The sequence below is a fragment of the Electrophorus electricus genome, chromosome 24, assembly GCF_013358815.1.
Source record: "Electrophorus electricus isolate fEleEle1 chromosome 24, fEleEle1.pri, whole genome shotgun sequence".
Classification (NCBI taxonomy): Eukaryota; Metazoa; Chordata; class Actinopteri; order Gymnotiformes; family Gymnotidae; genus Electrophorus; species Electrophorus electricus.
This window is the reverse complement of record NC_049558.1, coordinates 4,687,501-4,714,948: the sequence shown is the minus strand read 5'-3', so window position 1 is coordinate 4,714,948 and position 27,448 is coordinate 4,687,501. Positions and strand designations below refer to the sequence as shown.

At 43.1% G+C, this 27,448-nt stretch overlaps 1 protein-coding gene and 1 long non-coding RNA gene across 3 annotated transcripts in view; one reads left to right on the top strand and one right to left on the bottom strand.

Annotated features, from left to right (window-relative positions):
* kcnab2b (potassium voltage-gated channel, shaker-related subfamily, beta member 2 b) overlaps positions 1-24,063 on the bottom strand; it is a 48,969-nt gene extending 24,906 nt beyond the window's left edge. Inside the window, exons 1-4 of one of the 2 annotated variants that reach the window (XM_035522595.1) lie at positions 23,974-24,063; positions 18,481-18,563; positions 10,894-11,024; positions 9,881-9,922 (exon numbers count right to left, since the gene is read on the bottom strand). In XM_035522595.1, coding sequence (XP_035378488.1) covers positions 9,881-9,922; positions 10,894-10,970 — 119 coding nt within the window. In that variant the 5' untranslated portion in view covers positions 10,971-11,024; positions 18,481-18,563; positions 23,974-24,063. Of the gene's footprint in view, positions 1-9,880; positions 9,923-10,893; positions 11,025-12,547; positions 12,565-18,480; positions 18,564-23,973 lie in introns of those variants that run through there. The other variant, XM_035522596.1, reaches the window with a different exon arrangement.
* On the top strand, positions 23,335-24,759 carry LOC113569969. The gene is made up of 2 exons (XR_003409855.2): positions 23,335-23,801; positions 23,994-24,759. It is a non-coding gene; the product is annotated as an uncharacterized LOC113569969 (long non-coding RNA).
* Positions 24,760-27,448: the final 2,689 nt, after the last annotated feature.

The following is a 27,448-nucleotide window of genomic DNA, read 5'->3' as shown; positions in this document are numbered from 1 at the left end:
AGGATCACTAGTGAACAGCGACCACTATGATTGTAAGAGCAATGCACTCCGCTGAATGGCTGCACCAGGAGAGCCTCTGCCTTTCAGAGGGAGAATGGAGAGTGCAAGGACGGGGCTAGCTAACGCTGATGAGCTCAGACCCAGCTGGGAACAGTGGCAGTCAATGTGACGCTCCACAGTGGCCATGGGTGAGTGTATGAGAACCCCTGCCCAGGACGGCGGGGTCCCCTTCCTCTTCCCGCTGCCTGAGCTCAGAACGCTTGGAGCCCATGTGTATGTTGGCGCGAGAGCGAGACTCCCGCCGTGAGCTCCTCTAGAACTCACAGCCCACAAATCCATCGGCCCTGAAGGCACTACTCAAGGCCAGTCATTATTCTCAAACCGATCTTGACTGACTGGGTAAATCTAATCTAGAGGTTGACTTCACCCAACATGGCTGAGAAGAACATGCTGCATTGTATAATGTTAAAAGGTCCACTCAAATACGATCAGACTCGACAAATCCAGTTTGCCCAGAGCAGTTATTTCTTGCAAGCATTCACAGAATGTGAGAACATATAAAAATGTCTTCATGGAGTGTAAAACCCATCACACAGGCACAACTAAGCATTTTTTTTGACAAATTTGACAAAAAACGAAATTCTATTGTATTTCCACTGCAGATTCTGCGCATGCCCTGCTTTGAGAGAAGGGCCCTTTGATTGGCCCGCCATGAGCAGGGGGCGTATAATATAATAGTGCAATAATCTCAAAATGTTCTCTGCTTTGAGCTGCGCCAGCACTTCAAACACCTCGCCGCCATCTAATTTGGGAAGGCCTCCCCCTTTCTCCTTTCGATTAAAAGTCTGACTCAGGACTTAACAGGAGTTAAGGAGAAAATCAGAAAATCACCCCCCCCCCCCCGGAGAGTCTCTCAGCCATTTCTTAGCTTGCCGGAGCATTTTTTTTTTTGCCTTTCTTTGTGAAAACAGCCCAATGAGACCAACTGCAGTGTCCCTCCTCTTATGTACATGCATTTCCTCCATTGATACTGCCAATACAACTACCACATCACTCACAAGCTTGGAAGTAGGCGAACCTTATCTAATGCAAGTGACAGTGATGCATCATCTGCCGATGTTCTCAAAGGTATTGTCTTCAAAGGAAAAACACTGCAGGTACAAGTAAACGCTAAAGTTTGTCATTGATTTATTTTGTGTACTGAGATAAGCCCACAGAACAGCGGCCCTTATCACAACACTTTATCCACTGCAGTTAGGAGCCTCTATAAAGAGCAGGAGTGGTGCACTATGCATACTGAAGAATGCACAGGGAGACTATGTTAGATGGAGCTTAAAATGAGTATCCCACCTGGACTTTGGCCAATCACATCATGACACTTTAAAATTAAAGCAAACATTTTATTGAAATTATTGGATGGCTGGATGAGTAGATGGATGGATTCCATTATAATTAATCTTTATTCTAAAAAAATGTAACATGTCTATTTTAATAGTAGCTCTGCCAAATACACAAGTATATTAAATCAGAAAGAAGAAGATGTGCATGGGCTCAAAAGGAGCCTTATTATAACGATACAATGGTATCATTTGCCATGGAGACCACAGGTTTACTTCCATAGAGAGCTTTTTTAAGCTTTAGAATTCAAATGACATTAAAGAGTCTTCACAGCAACACAGGCTGTGTGGACTTTCTTGTACACACAAGTAAGCATGCACGCGCACACACACACACTCTTACATGCTGAGGATGCAGTGCGGAAGCCTGTCAGTGTAGTATGCGGAGCTAACCCATAAATAAACATGCTTGGGATAAGCTGTCCTTTTCATCTATATCTCATTTGACTGTAAAATCCTCTGCTCCCAATACATAACCACTCAGAAATACAGGCTGCTGCTTCTAACAAGGCAATGATGTCTGGCAGATGGCAGACAGAGACGAACTGGCTCGCCTCTCCGAGAACCTCCTGTGTGACAGCTCACAAGGTAGACATGAAGCGACTAGTACCTACGTAAATATTTCTGTACGAACACGGAGTCTGCCCAAATGCCGCGGGCGGAAGCCTAACTCGGTTGGTGTCATTACGCAACTTACTTTCGCTAACGAAATAAGACCTGAGTGGTACAAAAAAAAAGTGCTCGCGCTGAAATACGAAACCCCGAGCGTGCAGTCGGATGGCAGGTGCGGAGCGCGGCTGCGATCAAAGCAAAACGCGTTTCCAGCAGCTGAAGAGCAGCTGCTGTTCCGCCCTGGATCTGTGCAGAGCGGCGCGCGCAAAAACGGAGCGATAAGCAACAAATTAGACCGAACGCACCAACGGAAACCACAATCCCATATGGTAGGCGAAGAACAAATGAGACAAAAGAGATCGAAAAGGTGCAAGCAAGGGGAATGTGGCGTATGTCCTGCGTCTAAAACAGGTCTGAGATCAGGCCTGGGATTCAACACAAATTGGTGCATTTTCCAGGCCAGTTCTCAAATTCGTGCACACTCAGGGAGGAAAGTGAAAATCCACAGAAATAGTCCAGAACACCCAGTCTCACCGGGGTCAGGAGACGGGGGTTGCGCGGTGCTGTACTGCACGATGGCCCTCCTGATTCGTGTTCAGAACGAGTGAGCGCCTTGTTTGTTGAGCCCGAGGCAGAACGAACACACACACACACACACAACATAGAGCTCCATCACAACAGCCACTGACCTCAGCGGCTCAATACTCTCTCAGTGAGGCTAATTCGGTGGGGTTAACTTCACTTCCTTTAAACTGAGTGCATACCTTTTACTGGGCTGAACTGCAAAACACTGCCGGATACTGACACCGTTATTTATAAGTGCAGAAAGCATTGCTGAGAATTCCCATGATCTTACAGACTCTTGTGAGATCATGGGGAGGATTACCTTTTTTGTAGCTGGTCAACATAACAGTAATGCAATGTGCTTTTCCTTCAAACGACTATAACATACCATTTCTATCCATCATATCAGACTGAAGATGAGATTTAAGGTAGCTGACTCACAGTGCTTGGTCGACCTCTAGCCGTTTTTTGGCAAAGCATACTGGACTGACTGAAAGCCTATTTGCAGAATATATTTACCAAATTATCCTGATAGCTTGATTCACAGAGTATCCAGAAGGTGAGAAAGTGTCTGTATTTAAACCGTTCGTGAAATGCCGTGCCTAGGAAGCTGATTACCTCGAGATCGTTTCATTTTTACTCACTCTGGGGAGGAAGGGCAACTATGTAAAACCACCAACTGGATACCAGACTCAAATTTGATCCAGATTGCGTTATCGCTATGGAAACATTTTTTAAAAATCTATAAAAACATGACGGGGATAAAGTAGAGGGTCAGCAGCCTTTACTGCATAGCAAGCAGAGCAGAAAAGCAGCCCAGGACTACATCAGTCGGCCGGTACAGTGACTGTACGCAGCAGTGCTACTCGCTGCCGCTCATTACGGTGACAGACAAATTCAGATTTTCTGTCTCTTCTCTTATTTTACACTTATATGTCAGTCACATTCAGAAAAACAAACTACATCATATCTCGAATAAAATCAAGTGAATATGTAGATATAGCTCTAAGTAAATCATAAATTGTCTTTACTAATCATAATTTATACTATATAACGTAAAGATATGCTGCCATCTAGTGGTCAAGCCGTAAACTTCAGAAGGAAAAAAGTAAATTAGCTGTTTACTATTTACTATATGAAGTATGGGAAACGTCATATTTTTTTAAAACATGGCAAACAGTAAATGTTTATAAGTTCAAATTGAATTGGTACGTTATTTATGTTTTGTTTTTTCCAATAAAGGACCAGAGAAGGCATTATTAAATAAATGACCCTGTAAAAGAATGTGTGAAGTTCTGTATAAATCATGGCCTATGTGGCCTCACATAATATGAGAAACATAATAAATATTCTTTATTATAATAACAAATTGGTTTTAACAATAACTATCCATTTTTAACAAACTCTAGGTCATAGGATGAGGTGCATTTATGTCTGAAGCTAGTACAAACAATAATCTGCATGAAATATGTGAAGTTGATAATGAGCCTTTGTATGCACGGTATAACACCAGACAGACATTTTAATGTAGATACAAGTATCTACTATAGCCCTGAAAAGAAAGGGGAGATAATTAATGAAGAGACTCCAGCCTAGTGTTTCCTCACTCCCGTTATGAGGAAAACTCACAAGAGCTCCCCCTACTGTACCTTCAAGCAATCGATTGCACATATCTTCAACCACACGACCTAGTAGTTGGAGCATCTCATCTCTCTACTGAAAATTCTCTCTACTGAAACAAAAGATTCCTGATATTAATTGTAAATAATTTACTTAACAAAAACAAAAGGAAAACAACAACACTGAAAAAAGATTTTCACAAATTATCTATATCTGTGCTTGTGTGCATGGATTATCTTTATTGCAATTAACTTTTAAACCCATCACATATACAGTATAAGCATCTTATAATCACATAATATATTCAGCCAGGGCCAGCAGTGTGATGCTCCAGCTAAGCTGATGGCAGATGTTAGCACTGAAATAGACTGGGCTGTTGCAAATGTTAGTTCCACAGGCATTAGCCTTGTTGACAATAGGTGAGTTCACTGCAGAAAAAAATCACAATGAGTACACATACCTTGTGTAGCCATGGCCTCTATTTTCTTATCTGCATGATTATTGAGGCAACTGGCTGCTGGCTGAAGAGTGAATATGAATGTGGAGGCTTTATAACAGGAGGAACAGAAGAAAGTCGTCTTGGGTTTTGTCAGAGAAGACCTACAAGTGTTAAGCTATAAACATTAATCGATTCATTATCTCGTACCATCAAAGAAATATGAGACAATCAAAATTAAATCAATCATTTGGATCAAAACTAAAATGTAGTATCTGAGGCTTGTAATAATGAGTCAACTGGCCAGAGGTTTTGACATTCTACACTGTTTCTATCAAAGCAACAGAAGCTTTTGGTTCTTGGTGCAAAGTCTATCAGTGCCAGCAAACATCACTGAGTGCACAAAAGCTCAAGCAATTAATCAATTCAGTGCCAACAACTCCATGCATGGCACTAGTAAAGTTCCACTCATAGGAGGATCACACTTTAAAAAACACCATTAATGTGCTATTCTGAATTAAGATGTTGAATCAAGATGTATACAGAATACATTTTACATGTAGAGCTTCTGCACTAGTTTTGTACTGGTTTTATAATGTATTGTGTTTCTGTGCTGACAGCCTTGTTTTCTACTACTCCAGTCACTTCACTGTGATTCCTATCAGCCAGCCATAGGAGAGGAGTTAATAAAAGCCAATCCTCTAATCCAGGCCATGAAGAGGAACAGTGCTTCTCAAGCCCTTCTCATCACAGTGTGCTATTCTCTACCAGTCTGACTCAGACAAACATGCATGCAGGGCCTGAATACTCCTCCCATCCACTTTATGACTGACAGCAGATGATAAAGAGAAGGACATCAGCATGTTCAACAATGAGCAGTTAAGAACAGTACTGAGAAACAAAGCAGCAGTGATAGAGTTGGGAGTTAAACATGTCGAATGAGTACACACTCATTTTCAGCTCTGGATGGCCGGCTTAACTGACCTGTGCTAAATATACACTACACCACGTGCTCAGACGGGAGGCCAAAACAAACAAACAGGCATTTTTCACTGCTGATCAGCTCGTAACCAGCGTCCAGTCAGGTTCACAGTGACACTATGAGACACGCAAGACAGCGCAGACATGGAGTTACACCACCCTCTGGGTGAAGCAGCCCCATCCTCTCCCAGCAGTTCTTTAAAGAGCCAGCCTGTCTCCCTGTCTGTCGCCAGGCCCTTACCTGTACCTCATGCCCTTCCGGCAGGACACAGCCTCCTTCAGAGACATGGCATTGCTCTTCAGGAAGTCCTCCAGGTTCCTGAGCTGGGCTGTGGCACGCACCTCCCTCATGCTGCTGGCCTCAGCGTGCTCGCCAGGTCGCACGGATCGCTGGCCCTGCTCCGCCAGGTGGCTGTCGATGTCGGTGTGCATGTTCTCGCTGAAGACCATTGAGAGGAGCCTGCCACTACTACTCTGCCGTGCACCGCCCCCCGACCCCGTCCCCGTCCCAGTCCCTGCCGCTGCCACTGACCTGGGTCCCTGCGGGGGTTCGTACGGGAAACTGTGCAGTCGGCTCAGGCCGCGGCCCGCCTGCAACTCTGTCAGGCTGCTTCTGTGAGTGGCAAACATGGCCCCGCTCCTGGCCCTCCGTCCAGCTCAGACGACCTGACGCTGCCCCGCCAAAGGCGTTTCCCTCTCCCACACGCACACAAACGCATGCACGGGTGTGAGGCGAGATGAGGAGTGCAGAGAGTTCGGTATCAGGACACAGACCAGCACAGCCAAATGGACAGAGGCCTGGCTTTAAATAGCATTATTAGATTTAAATGCCTCCCCTGCCACGCAACATCACACACATGGTAATATATTGTAATTGGAGCTTGAAACATAGAGCTCCCCACCCACAATATCATAGCAGGGCCCATAAAGGACTTTACTTCAGGAGTCGTGTTAAAATGATGGTGTGGTCCTGAGCAGCCTGGGTATAGCCACTGACATGCACAGGCACGTTTGGTCTTCAGTGACAGGAGCCAAGGTGGTGCAGAGGACTGAGGCGTGGTTTTAGATGGCTGGAGAAGGAGTGACAGACATGTCTGTGCTACTGTCTACTCAGTCAGACTTTATGAACTAGACCAGATCTCCTACCAGCACAGAGAAACGTTGGACACACCTTTTGGCATGACATTGCCTTCAAACACATTTCAACACAATTAAGACAGACAGAACAGTTTCAGAATAGAGCTGTCTGGGATGTTGTCAATGGAGAGAATAAAAACCAAGCAAAGTTAAAAGGAAAGGAAAAATGTATATTGAGTCCACTTTATTTTTTGGTACAACTAAATGCTTTCTGCTCTGATAAACAGCTTTACACTTAATTTTCTTGGGTGGCCTAAAAGTCCACTTTATTTTTTGGTACAACTACAGGGCCTTGAACATTTTTTTCATGTTACACCTACAAACTTAAATATATTTTATCGGGAACAAATTGCTGTTCACAGATGCTCTCCATCCAATCTGACTTATCTTGAGCTATTTTGCAAAGAGGAATGGGCAAAAACTTCAGCCTGTAGATGTGCAAAGCTGCTAGAGACGTACCCCAAAAGACTTGCAGCTGTAACTGCAGCCAAAGGTGGTCCCACAAAGTATTGAGTCAGGGGGGCTGAATACCATTGCATGCTACACTTTCCAGATTTTTATTTATTAAAACATTTGAAAACCATGTATCATTTTCTTTTCACTTCACAATTACTTGCTACTTTGTGTTCGTTTATCACATAAAATCCCAATAAAATACATTTATGTTTGTAGGTGTAACATGAAAAAATGTGGAAAAGTTCAAGGGGTATTAATACTTTTTCAAGGCCCTGTAAATGCTTCCTGCTCTGATAAACAGCTTTACACTTAATTTTCTTGAGTGGCCTAAAAGGTTTGGCCGGTACTGTAAATGAAAATGAAATGTTTGCTGAGCTGTCCTCAGCCTTCTGGTAAGCTACAGGCTTGAATCAATTGTGGCTAATTAAATGTGCGGTACTACAGTACACACAAAATACTAGGCTTAACACACACAGAAATCACTTTTCATAGTGTATTTTCATTATAAATGTTTTTAAATGTAGTATTATACAATGACTAGATGACTGATAATCACATTACCATATTTTTCAAAAAATATACTACAATTACATACCATGAAACGCACAGTATCACCCAATTACAGTGACAATTAACCACACGTGTACTAAATTTATACCCAAGAAACGCTTTGAATTCAACCTCATCAAACTCAACCTCACTCAGCCTGGTCCTCACATTTGTCCTTAAGCTTGGAGTATATCCCTACAGAGGGCACAAATACGCTCAATATTCCTAAAGCAGGACCGCCTTTGTGACTGAACGATAACTATGTGGCCGCCGCTTACTGCCGGTCTGCAGTCCTGATCTCCCGGGCGTGGTACCATGGATCCATCACCAGTGGCCCGCTCTAGCCTGGGATGTCTGGGTATGGGCAGCATCTCTCATGCAGCCTCCCCAAGCAGACGCATGAGCCACGCCGGCCCCAGGAGCCACCGTTCCCTCTGCACTACAGTATGTGCTACAATATATCAAGCATGACTTTTATGTAAGCCACTCAAACTAGGAATGTTGAACTAGCAGGAGTTGGCAATTAGTGTAGGGCAAAACAAATAAACAAACAAGCAAACAACAGGCCCCACCTCTCACGGTTGATGTCATGGAGAATTTTTCTGTGCTTATGTAACACTGCAAAACACAACAAATAAAAACTGACTTAAATTATTCCAGATGCTTCTGCTTTAGAAGTTTAAGAGTGTTGTACATTGAGAATGAGTACGACAACCCATTTCTGCTTGTGTCACGGTATGTTTAAACTTCAAACCCAGCAACAGTACAGGGGTGAAAGATCAGCCATGATTCCTTTGAGTTTTTGACAGTAGCATGTGTCAGGTTCCCCCAGTGCTTTCAGGAACACAGGCTACTGCCTGGTCCAGTTTTAAAAGGAAAAACAGATTAACAGATTGTCCTGCCCATAAAAGAATGGTCTTGGGTACAGATACTACTACTACTAATAATAATACATTTTATATATTATATAACAAATTTTATTATATGTTATATGTATATTTTACAAAGGGCTTTACATGATAAAGACAAATGAAATATAGAAAATTATAGAATAGAAAATATAAATAAAATGGAGAAAAGTATAGGAGAACAAAATTTAAAAAGTGCTTTACAGTAAAATATAAAAGTGATAGAACAGATGTCCTAACGGAGTGCAATATTAAATTAGTGCTTTTTGAGAGGTTTTTTGAGGAGGTGCTAGAGATGTCAGTTGATCTCCGGTACAACCTTTCCAACAAGGCACTCTGCAGCCTGGCTGTATGTCTCTGTGTATTCTTGAGGAATGCCTAGCCATGCTGCTTAACTAAAAGCACATGCAAAGTGTGTGCTAGTGAGAGAGAGATCGCCACCAAAGTAAAATCAAGGCGGTGACAAAGTCCATTCTTTGCGGCAAAACGTTTTCTCTGTTCAGCTCGTCATTCCAGTGGCGTACGCCTTGCCCTTAGGTGTAAGTGATGTGGATTGTCATTAATCAGCAGTGTTGTCCACAGAGGGAAGGTTCACCAGGCTAAAGACCAAAGAGCAAAGGCTCCACGCCTCTGAGCCATCTACCGCAGCAAGCTGTGACCACACACTGCATGGACCACTTGTCAGCACTTTTCCGAAAACGTCGACATTAAAGAGTTTACTGTCTCACACATCACCACTTGGGAACACGACTATTTCACCACATTACATCTGATGGGCTGTTTTGCCCTGACCAAGGATTTCTGACTTGCCTTGAAAACAGGCACATCTATTATTCAGCACAGACCATTTGGCAATGATGTCACAAGCATCCTAAATATAAAACTCACATAACCATTGGCTACCAGCTGCCGTGAGCAATCTCACTCCCAAAGTACAGCAATCGCTGATGGGATGGTGTTTAAGTGTGCTATCAGATAACTCAGCATCTGTTCTTAGGTTATGCTAATACTGCCCCTTAACTATGTGCACATACTAGATGCACTCTAAAAACATCCTTGCAAGTGGTATTGCACACGTCTATATATAGTGACATGATAAGAAAAATTTTGGTAAATCTGGTTTGTGCATAGCTACCAATGTGTGAGAACAGAGCATCTAACAAGAATACATGCAATGTGGTTAAAAGCACCTTGGTGACTTACGGGTGGGACTGCATTACCTGTAAAACTGAAGCTGTCTCTTTGGGCTCCCATACCGAGCACTGGAACAAGGAAGGAAGTGGCACAGCACAGAGAAACACAGAGTGAATAAGCCATACAAGTGTAGGTTTCATACACATATATAACACATATAACTTATCTGACTAGAGTATCGTATAAAGAATAATTGAAAAGGCATTTGAAATCATTTCACTGTTAATTACTTTGGCACAAACGAGTGGCATTACATTTTGTTTCATTAATGTAGTATGAAGAAATTCAGAATGCTATGGCACTAGCAGATGAGAGTGGGAGAATAAGTACATTTAGAACATGGCTGACTAATAGATAAAAGTAGAGGAACAAAGTTAATACAAAAGTTATCGATCTGAACAAGTAAACAGAGTGAAGGCTCAGAAGCAGTGGTGCCCTGCTCCAGAGCTGGAGGGCCAGGGCTCAGCACCACCTGGGGAGTTCTAAACTCTAACACAGGTACTAAACTATGGCCATCATCATATGAATCAAGTGTGTCTGAGGACGGAAATCACCAAAATGTGCTGGACAGCTCTTAAGGACAGGAGCTGGGCACCAAGGCTGTAACAAAAGAGCAGGTGGAAAACAGCGAGTGGCAGGATGTCGCAGGCACAGGCTGACACAGAGCACACACAGCAGGCACAGGATAATACAGACACAAGATAACACAGGGACAAGCACACACTGCAGAGACAGGCTGACACAGGGCACACACTGCAGAGATAAGATAACACAGACAGGCAGACACAGGGCACACACTGCAGGGACAAGTTGACAGGGGACACACACACACTGCAGGGACAGGCTGACACAGGAACAGGCTGACACAGGGAAAGGTCTGCTGCGTTCTACTGTGCTCCTTTTACAAGCAAGACTGAAACATTTAATTCAAATTTAGTGGTTAAGGCCTAAAGCGGCAGTAGGCCTGATTTGGATTGTGTGAGAACTCCTTTATGCGAGCAGTCAGTAGTGATGAAGGCGGGCTCGTGGTCGAACGCACGTGTAGATCATTCCCGGGGAGTCAGTCTGTCTGACGGAGAGGCGGGCCGGAGAGTCCGTGTTCGGTTCAGGATACATGGAGGCGTGAGGAGGGGAGGAGCCACTGTACAGTCCCGCTCACACTCTCAGCCTCTGCACACAGCGGGGACAGAAGCACACGTCATGAAAAACAGCTCTGCCTTACTGAGAAAAGATCTCACCTGGCTGCACTTGCTTCTGTTATATGAAATCAGGTTACAAAGTGGAGCTGGAGAACAGGTTAGGGCAACAACGTACAACAGAAATGATCCATCTTAGAGAATATCTGTATGTATTAAGGTCTGGCCACCAGATGGCGGCATTGTTATCTTTGCCCTGCACACAATTGTTTCAGTATGTATTTTCCAACCCATTAAGTCCATCTAATTAATGTATTGTACTCGACCTTTCTTTCCAGAGAAAAACTTGATTGCAATTTGTAAATAAGAAAGGCTGAGAAGACACTGATCAAATAAAATGCAACTACTCTTACTTTACTTCATTAGATTAAATATATATTAATTATGACATTTGCCCTCCAGCAAATCACAAAATATTTAATTATGTTTTGTGAGCACTGCGACCAATTTCATACATTTTAATTGAGTGTTCTGCAGATGTTTGATGAATGAATACACTGACATAACCAGAGAATGCAAACAATTTGGTTAAAATAATTCAGGTCAGTCACACAATAGTGTCTGTCTATTATTAGGGCAATAAGTAAGAAGCTTAACAGAGCTGGAAATGTGAACCTCCTTGAAAAGAAATTTGATAAGATGCCAACTCTATGCTAACCATTTTGTAGAGTTTGCAGAAATAACCCCAGAGCTTCAATAAGCACTGACGAGCCAGGTATTACAGGTATCCTGGTATTAGGACTTTTTGGTCACAAACCCAAGAGGTGTGTTTCCCTAGAAGAGAAGAGACTGATCCGCACTGTGAAGCACAATGGTGCATATGCTGTATACAGTAAATATGTGATTTGATTTCAAAGACCCTGGAAAGTTGGTCAGGATACTTGACTCAAGGTCTAGAGCATCTTAGAGCAAGAATGAATACACGGGCGCATGCATTCTTACAGAAACTTGCACAAGGCTTTTTGAGACCAACTATTACCTTAAAACAAATTAGAATTCAGGACAGCTCTGCCTTTAAAGTTAAAGGCTTTTAAAGCCCAGGAGTCACTTTACACAATTTTCTCTTAATCAGAGCAGTATTCAACTGGGAAAGGCAGTATTAATGCCAACCAGCGCTTATGAGAAAAGTGGGTCAGGACTGCCCTCTATTAACAGGTTTGCAGCTTCAGTAAGAAGATTCTCTTAGGAATGCATGAGGCTGCTCTAGATGTCTGGTGCATGCAGCAAATGGAACCCCACATCGAGATTTCCCTGAATCATAACAGGAAATGCACTAGATTATTCCATCACAAAACCACAACGAAAAAAGCACTGACATCTTTGCTACTAACCTACTTCCTTTACTAAAGGAAGGAGACATACGGTTGAAAGTAATGTGAATATACGGTTGAAAGTAATATGAGACAATACAATGATATGATATATGATATGACACAGGTCCAAAAACAGCAAAGTACATCCTCCACAAAATTAGAAAAATTTAGCAATGACACATACCAAACTTCAGGCTGTCTTTACTGAAAGCAAAGGCCAGATATTGTAACACACTGCTACACTGGTCATTCACAGAGTAAACACATTTTCCTCTTCACACCACTGCTGTAATGTAAGCCTGCAGCTGAGATCCCCAGCAAGGTTCACCCCCTCTGGGCCTCCTGCTGCTTGCCGAAAAATTCCACCTCCAGTGAGGTGGAATTTGACCAGCGAGATATTAAATCTAGCAGATGTGGTGCAGTAAAACCTTGGTGAAGGAGAAGGGATAAAAAAAAAAGAAAGAAAAAAAAAAAAAAAGAAAGCGTCAACACTTTGAAGCACTCGCCCTGGCAAAGCAGGAGCGCTCTAGTCACTGGAGAGCAGTGCACAGCATAAGCAGCAAGGCTGAGATGGAGAAGAGGGGGACTGTTTATAGCAAAGGGCAGAGAAGGACAGAGTTTTACTGGCAGGCAGGGATAACAGACACTTAAGTAATGCCTCCGACATGGTATAGCCTACAGCTTACACAGGTAAATTTGGCACGCACGGTATGCGCTGCTCGTATGAGGAACGGAACCGCGGCAAAGCGCAGGTTTGTCGTGTATGCTAAAACGCCCTGTTCTGCTGCGGTGGTGTAGCAACTAGTCTCAGCGATATTCTGATGATCTGAAGGATATGCTGCCATGCTAAAGGCACAAGCGGGCATTTTTAAGAGGCGAGGATGATTTGACGTCACGCGCTGTAAGAGAACGATGCTGAGCCCAGCGGTTCACTGGCCTGAGTCAGGGAGGTGCTGAGTTCTGCAGTACACAGCGGCCCTTCCCTTACCCCAGCCACCACCCCCTCCCACACTCTGCGGCGCAGGCTCGCAGCCCTCGGCCGGCCTGCCACTGCAGCTGCGGAGTGCGGCTGCACTGGACCGTTCGCCCGTGACACGGACTGAACACCTTCAGGCTGCTGACCACAGAGTGAGGTAAGCTTGGACGAAGGAGGGATTAGACAGGCTGAAAGCTCAGCATGAGAAATGGAGGACTGTAAAACTCAGCCAGCAAAGCTTGCGAAATGAACTAGATAAAAGGCTGATAAGAGCTAGTAGAGACACGCTTGCAGGTAAATTAATGTTAAGGCTGGGTGAAGCTGTGGTCTGACTTTTGCCAATCAGATAACAGCACAGGCCTGGCACTCTGTGTGTTAGCAGGCTACTGCCCACTGAGTGGCCAGCTGTCGAGTGCTAGTAATCACCTAGCATGAACTAGCATTACACTCTAATGCACTCAAAGCAATGTGCATGCATGAACACAGACATACACACACACGCACACACACACACTCTTACGCCTACACTAAAATAACCAATAGTTCTTCCTCTGCAATGATGGCCATCATGAATCAGCAGAGCTGCCAGTAATGCCCTTCCAGCTGATCACCACTGACAGCAGAATGAAGCACCACACAGAACTGTCTGACCACATGCATTTATTGCTGCTGGCTTTCATGCACACTTCTATCACTCCCGGTTACCCCTTCTGCCATATTTCAGTTCAGTAACATAACTTGTTACTGTGGTTCACTGTTGAGTTAATGGTGGAAGAAATGCACAGCAGAAAATTGGTAATTGTCTATCCAACATGGCACTAACTAGTGTACAGATATGAAACAAAATTCAACTAATGTATTGAGAGCATATCCTTATGAAATGATATCCAACCAGACTAAGTTTATGGTTTATGGGACAGTATGACAGGCATGACTGAGTGTTTGCTAAGGGTCACTTTCTCCTTACGGAATGTCAAAGATTCAGAAGAGCACAGTCATTGAAAGGCATAGACCAGAGGACAAACTTGATTCCAGCCTTTAGGAGTTCGGCTGTGCCTTCATGAGGTTCATTAAAAGGAAATAACATTCTTACAACTGCTATCTTATGCCAGCTATATTAGCTGCATGGTAATAACATGGTTGTTATCTACAGTATAAATTGGGAACTCCGTTAGTTGGAAGCACAGCTCACCTTCATTACACACAGAATATGCTGGCCTTTATTTCCTAGAGACACTTCTGTGTCCAACAGTGTTTCCAATGCAACAAATAAGACATTCAAGCGTCTATATGTGACAGATAATGCAGATGCTCTGGAACTGTAGCTAATACAGATGTCAGTGCAGAGCCCTGGTAGCTGGAATCTCTCCCTGGTCTTAGCACAGCATCAGAGGTTACATGGAGAACACCATTTTAGTAATACCAACCAGTTTGCTCAGAATATATCAGCGTTCCCACCCACCCAGCCTTCAATTCACAATTCAGGGATCCTCACCCGGTGCCCTATTCAGTTTCAAGAATGATCCAACTCATTAGCAGATGAACTTGATCAGGCAGATTGGGGCAAGACATGCCAGAGACTGCCAAGTTGGTCCCCAGGACTGGACCTCAGAATCCATGCTGTAGTGGACACAAGGATACAGTGTTCAAAGCTCCAAAGTTTTTGCGAATGAGTGATGAATGAACTGAATATCCAAGCACACTGGTTCAGATGAGAGGAGAGCCCAAGCTGATCTCAAAGGAAGCTATGTCAATTCCTTCAAGGGGAAAGCACTGTAAAGCAAACTGCAAATACACTATTGTGCTCCAAATCCAAGGCTATAAGTGTGAAGTTTGAAGAGTTACTGACATGGCCATCAGGGTGCCACCCCCATATTCTGCAGCTAATACCACTGAAAATGGGGGTGGGGGGGTGTCCTGTGAGAGGTCTGCAGGGTGGATGTAGAGGTCTACAGGGTAAGAGAGGAGCCAGTACACTCACAGTATCACTCACTATGTGGGTGTGCGTCAGTGCTCTGCAGCTGACGCACAGCCAATAACAGTTGAGCTGTAAGGATTTCTCCAATTGAATATGTGCAGTGTCTGTTGTGCTGAGAGAAAGAGAGTTTGATTTATAACTCTCAGCTCATATTTCTGCTGCCTCATGCTGTTATTGAGGGGGCTGCAGAACCGGGCTTCAATATACAGTCAGGCTGGATGCTGCTGCCCATCACACACACCCCATATCCTATCCACACACCCATACCCCCCACCCCCCCGAACACACACACACACACACACACACACACACACACACACACACACACACACACACACACACACACACACACAGACACACACAGAGAGACACACACACACACAGACACAGACACAGGAACAAATCCACAGGAACAAATCCACAGGAGCAATAGACATGCAATACCATCGATCAAAATGCCAAAATATATTGTATTAAGAGTCTCAAGTAAGTAAGTTCTTCAGCATTCCCAGAATCACATGTTAGTTGATGTTTTCTTATTTGAAGGCAGAGTGATGTTAAGGGATGATGATTTGCCAAGCTTTGAAATCCCTTTGAATCAAGTCCCCAGCCACTCTGAACCATGACTCAAGATCAGTGGGTTCCAGTGTTGTGCTACCACAACACTGGCCTGGCAAACCTAATGTTTCCCTATCGGAGCTTTAATGTGCAGAGGTTTTAATGTCCAAAAGCTGTGTTAAGCGCTAGGTTTCGGTGGCAAATTGCCCCTGAAGACTATACCAGCCTAATTAACAGAGTCTCTGGTGACATATCAAAGACTGTGGGAGGAAGCCTGCAGGCTAAGGAATGCCTGTAAAATGGAACAGAAAGACCTGCCATGCAAAATGCCTACTGACTGGGTGAGTGAGTCATATGTACACTGCTGGACAGATCACGCAAGCTTGCTTTGTCTGCAGGTGCAGTGCAAGAGTAGTCCTGGGGCGGTGGTGCACAGGGTTTTCAGGGGTTAAATAAAGCTGACAATGACCTTTGTCTTCAGACGTCCAGCATCTCTGAAACTAAAACCTGGTGTGCCCAAGAAACGAAGTGCATTTGTTCGGTCGATTTAAACCGCTTCAATCTAGTGTCTTCAAAGACAAATCAAGATAGCGCAGCTCTCCCTTACTTGGCTCAGGTGTGCTGGGCGCCAGATCAGAATGGAACTGCAGTGTGACTGGGGGTCTCTGCGGGTAGGGATGAAGCCCGCTCAGACGAAATGCCACAGGATGCAACTGGAGAAGGCTGGATCTGATCCAGCACCAGCAGGAGAGAGACAGTCACGCCAGACTTTCTCTATAGCTCCTAGCGCAGTGTTGCTCCACAGCTTCCTGCTTCCTCAGAAGCCTGAGCAGGTTTCTGCCTCGTCAGCATGCACTCTCCTCTTCTCCACTTTTCATGTGCCAGGCTTATTGCTGCTCCGCCCTGCCTGAACTGAGGGGTGGACATCGTACCATCCAGGTCTGCTTGAGCAGCTTACCTGAGACAGGAGGGATATGCAGCCCTGCAGGCATGCCAGCGTTCATTAGGAATTCATATCTCTCTCCATCAGGTAATGATCAACTGTTCCTATTAGTGTATCTTCCAATATGATGCTAATATAAAGTACTGTCACTCCAGCTTCTACTGATAGGATGTGGCTGTTTTTTAAGTTACATGTACAGTTGTCTGCCAGACAAAGCAAGAAATAAAAAACAAGCAAACAAAACAACCCCCACTTCATAAGCTTGTGGTTTATGTACCATGGGGAAAAATGTAATAGGATATTTAATTGAACTGCAGCAGTCACATCAGGTGTCATTAATTCCACTTTAAAAACCTTAATCGATCGTCCTGTCAAGGACAAGACATCCTAGAACTATGGAACCCATCTATTCAGCATCAACATCAAAGTAAAGTTTTGTGCACTAAAATGTTTCCGACCAGCAGGAAAGGAGAAGATAACTGCAGAACCACAGAACCAAGACACTGCAAGTCCTACAGATCGCAAGATTTGGCCAACAGAATATCATGGCCACAGACTAAATTAATTAGGTATAACAAACCCAATACAAACACAATACAAACTATTTTGGAAATTACAAATTACCTACAAATGAAAGCATTTTGGGACATATAGCACTTCTTGTAAAATTACACGTACACGTTGAAACAACAAGACCATGTCAATAACTTACATAGATCAGTCATTCCATCAGCTGATCAACTGATCAATTCACCTATCTATCCATCTATTTGTCAGTCTACCTTTGGCCGACACCCTGCTGTATAATATTGTCTTAGTTTGGTTTCTGTAGATTTCCATATATTTCTAAGACACCAAGTTTCCCATACATGGACAAACACTGCACATCCTCCAGTGCTGCGCACAGCCTACTGAGGGTCTCCTGAGCTCTGACACGACCATCACTCTCCTTCCCTTCCTGTCTTTTCACTCCTGAGAGTTCAGTGCACTTGCCACAAGCCAATTTTTCTACAAAAGCGTTTTATTAAAGCTGTTTCATACAAGGTTAGTCACATATTTGTTTCTGAAAATGTACTGGTCTAGTGAGGGGACGCCACGAAGATCACACTGACTCAGGCTGAAGTTTCACTCAAACTGCCCTCTTGAGCATTGTTCTGTACACCGCAAATGTCTGCACACTGCAGATGAGCCATAGCCTTACTCTCCACTGACGCTATCCCCACACATGTAACTTTAACGGCAAAAACAAAATGCTAACATACTACCACTACAGGAAACGCTGATGTAAGTGTACAGTCAACACATATAATGAAACTAGCTGCATTGTTATTTACATTCAGTCTATGCCAGCTGGCTGTGATTTACAGCAACAGTGTGTGGCATATGTCAAGGAGGGGCTAAGGCTATTCCCTAAAGCACAAGATTTTTTTTCTCCTTGTGCAGGAAATAAAATGTAAATGGAGAAAAGAATGTGCAGTGGTGCTTTGCTGCATAGCATTCAAACACACACACACACACACACACACACACACACACACACACACACACATACACACATACATACACACATACATACACACACACACACACACACACACACACATCCCCTCAATACATCAGGGGAGATTAAAGGCGATACTGCAGTTGCAGTTGAACACTCACCACTGTCCCGTGCTGTATCCCAGCTTGCCGACCCCAGCTTGGCGAGCGGTGTGGTAACACAGACAGGCAGATCAGGATCCACTCTGAGGGGTGCAGAGAAAGAGAGAGAGAAAGAGAGAGTGAGAGAGAGAGAGAGAGGAAGGTAGGAGGAGAGGATGTCTCGCAAGCAAGAACAAGTGAGGAGCAAAGGGGGGAGAGAGAGAGAGAGAGAGAGAGAGAGAGAGAGAGAGAGAGAGAGAGAAAGAGAGACAGACAGACAGAACTCAGGATGTTAGCTGGCAGTAGTGTATTCCTCTCCTAGCTCAGTGAATTTTCCTGCTGCCCTGACTTTGCGGATCGTCAGCTGTGTTTGCATGTCTTTTAGAGACAGGCAGGATGAAAGAGAGTGGACGATGAGGGCAATAAGAGCTGTGCGGAGACAGAGTGAGCCGAGGAATGCTTGTGATGATGACGATGATGAGCATATGTGAGTAGTGAGCTAGCTCAGTGAGAGTCATTCAGAACAGCCATACACACATCTATCTTCCTGTTTCTCTCTCTCTCTCTCTCTCTCTCTCTCTCTCTCTCTTTCTCTCTCTCAAGCACACAAACACAGCTGTCTAAATGCACTCCTATGTCATACGGACATGTTCTCAAAAGAAAGGAAAACAGTGCTCAGTGGTGAATTAGTCAGTCTATTCCAATAGTCTGTAGCTTTTCTCTATGCTATGCCAGAACCATATCAGGCAGATGGGATAAGCAGAGAGGAGAGTGGCTCTCCTCCCCTCATATGCCCCTTACAGGGTCAAAGTCAAGGAGCTCCCCAGATCACCAGGAGGTGCAGAGGTGAGAACTCAGCCTCTTGTGATAAGCTTTGGTTTCCGTCTACACTGTATAAGGTGACACAGCGTTGGTGGCATTTGTTCCATGCAGCTAAACATTCAGCACTCTGGAGAAGCAGGTAGGCATATCGCTGTCAGCAGAGGTGGCAGCTGTTGGAGGACGGGGAGGGCAGTGCCAGCGTCTCCACCCGCCACCGTCTTCCCCGCAACTACAGGGGCTTCCTTCAGTTCAGGGTGCTCCCGATTTGCACAAGGAACTGACAGCATGCCGCAGTCTGACATAAGGCTGGGGGTATACCAAGAACAAGCCGTTACTGCAATATAAGCTCATACCACATGCATACTGTGACATAAGTAAAGAATTTGTGACACTACAAGAAAGAACGTGTCTAGCTTTTCATGATGTATAAATTGTGTAGCTGGTTAACAATTATATAGATTTTGTTGAAAGAAATTAATGTAAATAAAAATAGTCAATATAATGAAATAGCTAGAAATATACAGAAAGAAATTTAAAAGGTATGGTGAGATCTTCATCCACATGATATCCATGACATGCAGGACTTGAGTGTCAATGATATAGCTTTATGTAGTGTGCCTATAGTATAGTGTACCTGTGATGTGGGTTTTAATATACATACATACATACATAAAATCTGAAAAGTGTTTTTAAACCCTTTAAGAGCTAGAATAGTAGTAAAAATGTAAATACATTTAAGTGAGATTCGATAGTTCCACAAAGGCTTGAAACACAACCATGGATCATTCAGATCCCACATTAAAAGTTCCACTGTACACTCATTAGGCCTAAACCAGCAAAGACTACAGGTCTATAGATTACCAGGTACTAAGTCTGTAATGCTTCCTAGAGTATTAAAAAATGTTCATTCGAAACTTCATCTATTCTAAGAGTCTCTCGCTTAACATTTTCTGTCAGTGATGAAAACTAGGTGTCTGCATGGAACTAATCAGAGCAAAGAGGGAGAAGACCATGGAGGAAGGAAGAGCTCAACCTCAAGTAAACACTGTTTCTTTTCCCATAAAGTCACCTAAAATGTACATATTGATAAGTATTTGGGGAGCTGAAAATAGAGAATTTATACACACACACACACACACACACACACACACACACACACCTCCCCAGGAGTGGCCGGCCAACCAAAATTACCCCAAGAGCGCAGTGACAACTCATCCAAGAGGTCACAAAAATTACCCCAAGAGCGCAGTGACAACTCATCCAAGAGATCACAAATGACCCCACAACAACATCCAAAGAACTGCAGGCCTCACTTGCCTCAGTTAAGGTCAGTGTTCATGACTCCACCATAAGTCAGAGACTGAGCAAAAATGGCCTGCATGGCAGAGTTCCAAGACGAAAACCACTGCTGAGCAAAAAGAACATAAAGGCTCGTCTCAGTTTTGCCAGAAAACATCTTGATGATCCCCAAGACGTGCTGTGGTAAATGGAACCATGAATTCTGCTGTCTACCTAAAAATCCTGAAGGAGAATGTCTCGCCATCTCAAGCTGAAGCACACTTGGGTTCTGCAGCAGGACAATGATCCAAAACACACCATGAGTCCACATCTGAATGGCTTTAAAAAAAACAAAATGAAGACTTTGGAGTGGCCTAGTCAAAGTCCTGACCTGAATCTGATTGAGATGCTGTGGCATGACCTTAAAAAGGCATTTCATGCTCGAAAACCCTCCAATGTGACGGAATTACAACAATTCTGCAAAGATGAGTGGGCCAAAATTCCTCTACAGCGCTATAAAAGACTCATTGCCAGTAATTGCAAATGCTTGATTGCAGTTGTTGATGCTAAGGGTGGCCCAAACAGTTATTAGGTTTAGGGGGCAATCACTTTTTCACACAGTGAAAATAATAAAAACCTTCATTTAAAAACTGCATTTTGTGTTTACTTGTGTTATCTTTGTCTAATATTTAAATTTGTTTGATGATCTGAAACATTTAAGTGTAAGGGAAGGGGGCAAACACTTTTTCACACCACTGTGTGTGTATATGTGTGTATATATATACATATGTGTGTATATATATATCTTATAAACCTTTCAAGAACTTGCGCATATATATATATTATTTGCACAAGGATATTTATCAAACCTAAAAATGAACTGGTTGGCTGGCATAGCATTTTGAACACAACAATGACAGATGCAAAACGTGCATGACAGCGGGTGTTTGTACAGGCCATTTTTTATCCAAGTCAGTATGACTGTTGGGTTGAGAGTTATTTGTGTGGAATATGTAGACATGTAGATCCTTGTACTCCAAAACTTACTACTGATTACTACTGATAAAGAGCTTGAGGGTGGCTAACTATAATGACTCAACAGACAGGAAGGGATGCCAATGCAATGCATGCAGATTATAGAGTGTACAGGACAAAAACACAACCCAAAGGACAAAGCCTAGGGTCGACAAGCTAGGGTCAAAATCCAGGTGATTACAAAGAAGTTGTACAACAACACTATCCAAACTTTAAAGGAAAAAGCAGGGTAAAAGGTCAGGAACAGGAAGCTATAGGGATACAGAAGAACCGTTCAGCATAAAGTCAAAGGCAAACATGAACAATACAGCACAATGTGTGAGGGTTACACCAGAGTTTACATAGAAAGGTAATTAAAGGAAGACAGGTGCGTAGAGTTACTACTCAGGTGCAGCTGACTGACATGGTCATGGTTGGTCGTGTAATGTTAGGGACAGAGCAGCACACAGATGTGATACTAACACATATTTTGCAATGAAACAGATGAACTCTGTATACCTACATGGTGTTTCTAATAAAATGAATGGTGACTGAAGAATACAACTCATTTAGATTTTATAAGCTGTGTTTAGTAAATCTTTACTGTATCATCACAAGAACAGTCCAAAGTATAGTAGAGGATCATCACACCAGATCACTTTTCCTCTCTTTAGTAACAGACACAGAACAGAAGGCTCATGGACATCTGTCATTTGAAGTCAAATAAACACCACATAAAGTTGTCCCTACCTCAAGACCAATCCAGTGGGCATATCTACAAACCTCTGACTGTGTACACTGATCACAAGCCAGCTAGGTGAATGTTTCAGTATAATTAACCCACAGAGAAAATTAGGATTTATATAAAAAGGTTGTTTTTTTTGGCAGATTACACAGAAAAAGGGTCAAAGCCATGAAATGTATGAGGTGATAAATGGACAGCTACTCCCATGAGCCTTTTTCTACAAACCCAGTGTCTTTCACTCAAGGTCAAACGAAAGCCTTGTCTGGCAATATATTTTCCTGTGGTCCCTGACACTGAAGATTGGATTTCCGTGATAGGATCACTCTTTAGGGACTTTAACTTCCTGCTCTGGAAAGGGAAATCTGATGCCTCCCAGTAAATTGCCGAAAACTCTAAAAATAGTCCCTGAAGAGGAGAAGGCTAAATATGGTATTGATACCAAATCAATTAATCAAGATGTGTAAAGGGCGGACCATTGTAATAGAGGACAAGCAAAGCAGGATTCATATACGCTAAATACCTCTTGTATTAGGGCTGTTCAAATCTTACATTTTATATCCGTTCTTGAACATTATGGACTTTTCAAAGAACAGTGCATACAACCCAAAGGACTGATACTGTTAAATCATATGAAACGTCACATTTTGTATGATGTATACTTCTTTATAAATTGCAGCTCATTACAGTATGCACACCAGTCAGATTCCTTACATTATGCTACAGGTGACATAGCTGCAATTGTACATGTAATTGTAATATGCAGAAAATGACATACTGGCGATATGAGTCCAGTCCCAGAAGACTGGATCAACTTCGTAGCATCACACCCTCAGACAGACATTTAAGGAGTCCATCTCTATGGTCACTGCAGTGCAGTACAGACCAGGCTTGCCAGCAGTTTCTCTTTTACCCATGAAATGCGATGACAGCCTAGGTAACCAATACAACAAGGGCAGAAAGTCAATGGGGCATAGAGGATTATGTTCAGCTCTAACGCTAAACTTAACCCAGGCTGAGGAGTATATTACCACACGATTACAATCTGCCAAATCTTGTCAGAGTTTTCCAATCAAGCTGGCTTAACCTTGAAATGAATGCGGCAGTCAACAAAATGAGATGTGACGGTGACACTTCCTCAACTGCACGGTGATCGTTCGAGCCGTGCAGTATCGGTCGTGCTATATAAAGAACAGTCTTCACAGCATTAAACTGTAGTAAGATTGTTTTGGGTTTTTTTTTTTTTTTGCAGTACGCTATGAAGTCATTTGGTGGCTTGACCAATACCATCGGAGTATACTAACGGCTCAGGAAGAGCAAACTGCCAGCCTAGGCAAGCAACATATATACACAACAAATCAACACGGAAATAATGCGTACCGTAGCATGTTTTAACTAACCCGCTGTATACCTAGATTTAACTTCATGAGCACAGACATTGGAATTGATTTGCAATATGGTCAAAGGACGTGTGCATAAAGCTCAGGTGAGTTAATAGCCCACCGTGAGAAGACTCGACAAGTCCAATAGCTGAAACTGACGAATGACTGAAAAGAAATGTGTAATTTACCATTTAACCTTTTTTTAAATGTTTTTTTTTATTAAACACACCTCTTCGCATATAAAGATCTGACTTGTGTGAAACAACGAAATATTACCTCAAATGTAACTCCGACAGATTGTGCTTTGCTTTGATGTACCCGCGCAGAAGCTCATCTCCCAGAAACAGCGGGCTACTTCTTCTCGTGCACACCAAATCCACGCGCCACGCAAAGCCCGCAAGCCGCGTTCGGGGCTTCAGGTCGTTGGGAATCAAGAAACAGCCTCGCACAACAGCGTCTTGTTGGTGTGAAGCAATGTCGGTGAATTCTTTACTCGTCACTCCCCGACGATGTCATGGGTTTAAAATGAATAAATATTACATTATACTGCGGTGTTCGTGCATGGCTGTATTTTATTAAATCTAGCTAATGTACTGCCAGTGGTGCGCTGATTTTTTCTTTTCTTTCTCATACCCATTGCAAACTCATGTTTTTTACATTATCGATTGGAAGATTTACTCTTATGTTTTTATATCCGTATTAGGAATGCTAGAAAAATATTGATGCGCGGTTTTATTATTTTGCGGACTTTCTATCTTTGATATTTCCATCGCTTTGCTGCGTCACACTTTATTTAGAATGGTGATGGCTCCCTCTACAGGACACCATTTCTACTCCACTTTTGTATTAGAAAAAACTAACGCTTTGCTAGTTAACGCGTTTATGTTTTTTTCTTTTCCCTCACCACTAGATGGTAGTATCTGTTTACCTGAGAGACAGCTATGCATGAACTCATTTTTGTGTCATACATACTATGCATCACAACACGAATTTCAGAATGTTAGTAAAATTAGCAAAAGTCAAAAATAAAAGTGGGCTGCCAATAGAGCATTTTCTGTTCAATGTGTCCATGCGAGTATTTGTGTCTGAATGACAACACCTCTACACATAGGACTCTAATAAACTGGCCTATAATAAACTGGGAACTTTTGTGTAAATCTAACTTTGAACGCCTGAAGATTTAATAGGCAGGCCCTTCACCCATTTAAGGAGCACTTTGCATTGTGCTGCATCAGTACATTTCACTTATTTGTTTCTTAAAAGAACCCAACGAAACAACAAGCTAAGCGTAGATTTGGGAGGCCTGAACTATTTGCTATGTGTCTGTGTTGTGTGAAAATCCACGAGCCCCTTCAGTGATTAGTGAAACATGAGAATGTGCATCCGAGCTCTTAGGTTTGACTGCACACAGAATCTCCAGTCCTTTTTTTTGTTTTTGTTTTTTGTTTTCCCTGAACAGACATTTGTTTATTTATTTATTTAACGCACAAAAGGAGCTTATGGTGTGCATATGATCGTAGCGAGGGAACGCTTATTAAACTTGCTTGTAAATCAGGTAACCCGGTAAGAATGGGGATTAGATGCTGAAACACTGAAGATGCAAATTTGCCCACTGTGCCAGCCATGCAGTGACGCGAACCTAAGTCGGGTACAGCAAGCATCTCCTCATAAATACCAACTTTGTTTTCCAGAACTCTTTGTTGCAGTAAAGTAGGGGGTAACGGCATTGCAGAGCTAGGCGGAAGAAGACAAAAAGCCTTTTGTAAGCTAATTGCTCTGGGCAATTCTTTTCTCTCTTGCAAAAAACCTATTTACAGTCATCTTAGATTTGTTTTCATCGAAACACAGTTTGTCTATACAGTAAAAATGAACAATCCAGAGTCTTCAGCATCCCCCAAATCTTCATCCCAAAATCTTCAGCATCCCCCAAAACTTTGTGCAGTGTTCAAAATAAGGAAAGTTATATTAGAGTCAGCAATTTAACAAAGTTACATGCACTGATTAATGAACAGTTAATACTAAGTAATATAATATTATTGGACTATATTTCACCAAATGATTACCAATGATACGTCATTTCTTGCTCCAGAAATGGCCAACCTTAGCAAGCTCAGTTGATAAAGAGCCAATCTGAATAATAGCCACACTACTTTATGGATGATCACTCTTTTTGGCTCACTGAGCTCAGATCTGATAATCTCCTTCACATCATATATTTAATCTCACCCACCATAAAACAACAGTCTAATTACAAAATATCAGATGGTCTTTTCTGTCAATCATTTGTTTTAAGACAAATTTTATGTTAGTACCGAAAGAATAATGCTAATCGAAGTCACCTTTCTGAACTAAAAATGGTATATAAATTACATCAACCACCAATGTAGTTAAGTGGGTGTTTTAACTTAGGTCTCAGCACCTCCGTTAGCCTTGTCTGAAAGACAAATATGCATGACAGGATTTCAGACTAGAGCTCCCTCTTTCAGGATTTCCTCTAACCAGCTCCATGTGCTTCTTGTCATTCCAAGCTTAGTTCACACCATCACCCTTAGCCCAGCGCCCTGTGAAGCCCCCATGGGATAGAGGCCTCTCCAGACCCAAGGAGTTCCGTCCTGCAGCCGGACTCAGCCGGGGGACGTGCTGCTGCGAATGCAATAAAGACACGAGGATTAAAGCAATGGCTCACATCATCACTGCCCACGGTGCCCCCTCTCCCTTGCGTCCTCTCTAAATTGCAAAGGAGACTGAATGATGTCTCCATGAGCTGATGGTGATGCAGTGTTGCACACTGCACTGCAGACTCACACACTAAAACGAGTCACTGAGGGACGGCGCTGATGAGGGCTGGATGAACCTTTGAGTCGCTTTACATGCTGCTTAGCTCACGGTGAGTAGGAACCTTTAGCATTTTATCATGGTGGGCATTCTTCTCACGGCCATCACAAACAGGTTAAACAACGGAGGTAAACATCAGTGGTATTTCTTCAGATATTACGCTTAGAGCGAATGGCAAATTCCCTCTATTTAAGAAGAGATTCATGTAAAAACAGGATGTGACTAGAGCATAGTCAGGTCTCGCTCTGATCTGACCTGCCAGAGACTGAAAAAGGCCCACATGCTGGTGAGCTGTGTGTGTGCACCTGTGGCGTGATGGAAAGCCGTCCCTTCCTCAGGCTTCGCCCTTACCCGTGTTAAGCTGCAGTGCTCTGTATCTGCTTGTTGGCTCATGTTGTGCAATAGGTTGTGCATCATTTATCCAGCACCCAGACCTCCAGCGGCATATAGACACCATCACCGACTTTGGAGGGTTTGCCCCCCGCCAACAGAGTGAGATTTACACCCAAACCATCATGGCTATTGTTTCTCTTCCTCTTTTTGTTGCATTCCCACCCTCATTTTTATTCTTGGCCAAGATGTTTGCGTTTGGGACATTGGTCACGGTACTGTGGATTCTCATGGTGGGACATGATGTAAAGGGAAAGAAAGTGTTTCTATTAAATCTTGGCTTGGTTTGCATGTTTGTTCACACTTTGTTAGTCATCATGAAAAGGTCTCACACTTTAAAGGACAGCCATGGAGCAAAGCAAAGAATGCTCTGCTGTCCGTACAGCTCACAGACAGTCTAACACTGTGTTAAAATCTCTTCTGTCCTATGCTAGGGCAGGTGTACTGACTATTTGTGCTGGCTTGGCCTTTTTTGCAGAGTCTAAGAAATAAAGGATTAGCAGCAAAGAAAAAGACCTGCTTCCTC